This window comes from Stegastes partitus, unplaced genomic scaffold (genome assembly GCF_000690725.1).
Source record: "Stegastes partitus isolate 25-593 unplaced genomic scaffold, Stegastes_partitus-1.0.2 Scaffold38, whole genome shotgun sequence".
In the NCBI taxonomy this organism is placed as follows: Eukaryota; Metazoa; Chordata; class Actinopteri; family Pomacentridae; genus Stegastes; species Stegastes partitus.
The window spans coordinates 114,544-116,522 of record NW_007577769.1 but is presented as its reverse complement, the minus strand read 5'-3'; the positions used below and the strand labels follow the sequence as shown (position 1 = coordinate 116,522).

Genomic DNA, 1,979 nt, shown 5'->3' with positions numbered 1-1,979 from the left:
GATTTGGTCAGAATATGAATTTAAACAACAACTATGAAGTTAAAGCGTTGGCAATTTAGCTTAAATCATTTTTCAGTATGGTCACAACTATACGGAGCACTTTTTAGTTCTCCAGTTTTAGTTGAACTCAGCAGTAACAGTAAATATGCTGAGCAAGCAGCTCTTTGGGATGGAATGTTTTTGACTGGCAAAGTCAGACATCTGACCTCAGGCCAAACTGTGCATGTGTTTCACCACTGATAAAGGCCACACTGAAGGCAAAACAAACAAACAAAAAAAAGTTAAGACAGCCTTACTACAGGCCTGACATAAGTTTTCTGACGTCTGCGGGTCATAGACTTCCATCAGTGGGTTTGAATTCAAATATTAAAACTAGCCTTTTTAAGTTTTTTTTACCACAAGTGGCCCATTTCTTTGCTGTTGTGCACAAGCATATGAGTGCAATACAAATTCTTTAAATTCAGACTATTTTACTGACCAATAGATGATGATATTATCATCTCCACAAAGCACCTCTAAACATTATGCATTGTTATTATACATGATGTTTGGAGAATTTTGGTTTGTAGGCCTCTGTACTTCAATGTGCTGGAGTACTGAGACAACATATCACATAATATGTAACTGCTCAAATACTTGAACTTAGAGTGCGTAACTGAAATTCGAAACACTCACAATTCTGTGTCCTCGATACAGTCAGGGTCCTCTATGGTCTCTAGCCGTCTCTTACAGGCATCTAAGATCTTTTTCCGTGGTCCTAAGGGGATGTGGATACTCTTAAGGTCATGATCAGAGCAAAGCAGCAGTGCTGAAAGGTCGATCTTCTCCCTTTTGAAGATGGAGAAAAATTCGCTCATGGACTGTGTGGCGAGGAAGACCTCCAGAGGACTCGTGTCAGGCTCATCATCATCGTCCAGCCCTAATTCAACTTCTTCCCAAGGTAGCTCCTCCACATTCCTCTCCTGCAGGCTGCGTGCACTGCCAATGCTGTCTCCATCCATACTAGGGTACTGCTGCAGTCGACTGCGTAAACGCACATTGTTGCTCGATCTGTCCACGTTGGCTGCATCTCGACTACCGAGGTCAAACATTCCCCCACTTACGTAATTCCTCCTGAAGACCATGGTGCCGAGACCAGGTCGGTTGAACAGGGAATCATGTCCAGAGTCTGTGCTGATCTCAGAATAGTCCACATCTGGCCCGTGGAGGTCCGGCTCACTCATGGCACGTGAAATGGCATCGTCATTGTCTCTAGTGAACATGTCACGAACATTGCGCCGGCCACGGTCCTTTGGGTTGATATAAGTCCCTTGTTTGACAAACATAACATCATTACCCAGCTGAAGGCCAGAGAGGGAGCGCACACTCTTCCTTCCATCTTCATAGATTTTAAAGGTGCCATCTCCTTGTTTCCTCTTCTCCAGCTTTCTCTGGATCTTTGTCTTCCCTCGGTTTGTGGCATGGAGGGTCGCCTAACAGGACAAGCAATGAGGCACATTTGAAAGGTTTGAGCCAAATATTCTTGAAGCTAGTGTATTCCTCACATTCATACTGACAAAGTTTAGTCGATTTATATGGGTTTTTTTTTTTTTTTAATATACTTTTAACATAACTGCTGGTCTCAATTAAAGTATGTGCTGTGAAACTCTAAAGCATAGCAAAGGTATGGTCATGTTAAAAGTAGACCACTTCAGTCCAAACTGAAATATCTCAACAACTACTGGATAATCCTAAGAACTTCAGCAGAAGGCAACTGGACTTGTCTTTTTGGTTCTCAAAGAAATCTTATTCAAGAGACTTTTATATAGAGTAAACTGAACAACCACTCCACATTATATGGCACAACACAGAAGAACCGGCTCCTTGGGACACTCCACCCATATCTAAAATCTAAGAGTCACTCATATGAGGACAACAATGTTCACATTGTGGACAGAGTTGAAAGATGGTTTGAAAGGGGGTGTGAAACAACCCGTCTG

At 42.4% G+C, this 1,979-nt stretch overlaps 1 protein-coding gene across 1 annotated transcript in view; it reads right to left on the bottom strand.

Moving 5' to 3' along the window:
• Nucleotides 1–671: 671 nt before the first annotated feature.
• Nucleotides 672–1,979, bottom strand: part of ush1ga (Usher syndrome 1Ga (autosomal recessive)) — a 6,041-nt gene continuing 4,733 nt past the window's right edge. The window contains exon 3 of the mRNA XM_008303013.1: nucleotides 672–1,472. Within this exon, the coding sequence (XP_008301235.1) occupies nucleotides 672–1,472 (801 nt within the window). The remainder of the gene's footprint in view (nucleotides 1,473–1,979) is intronic.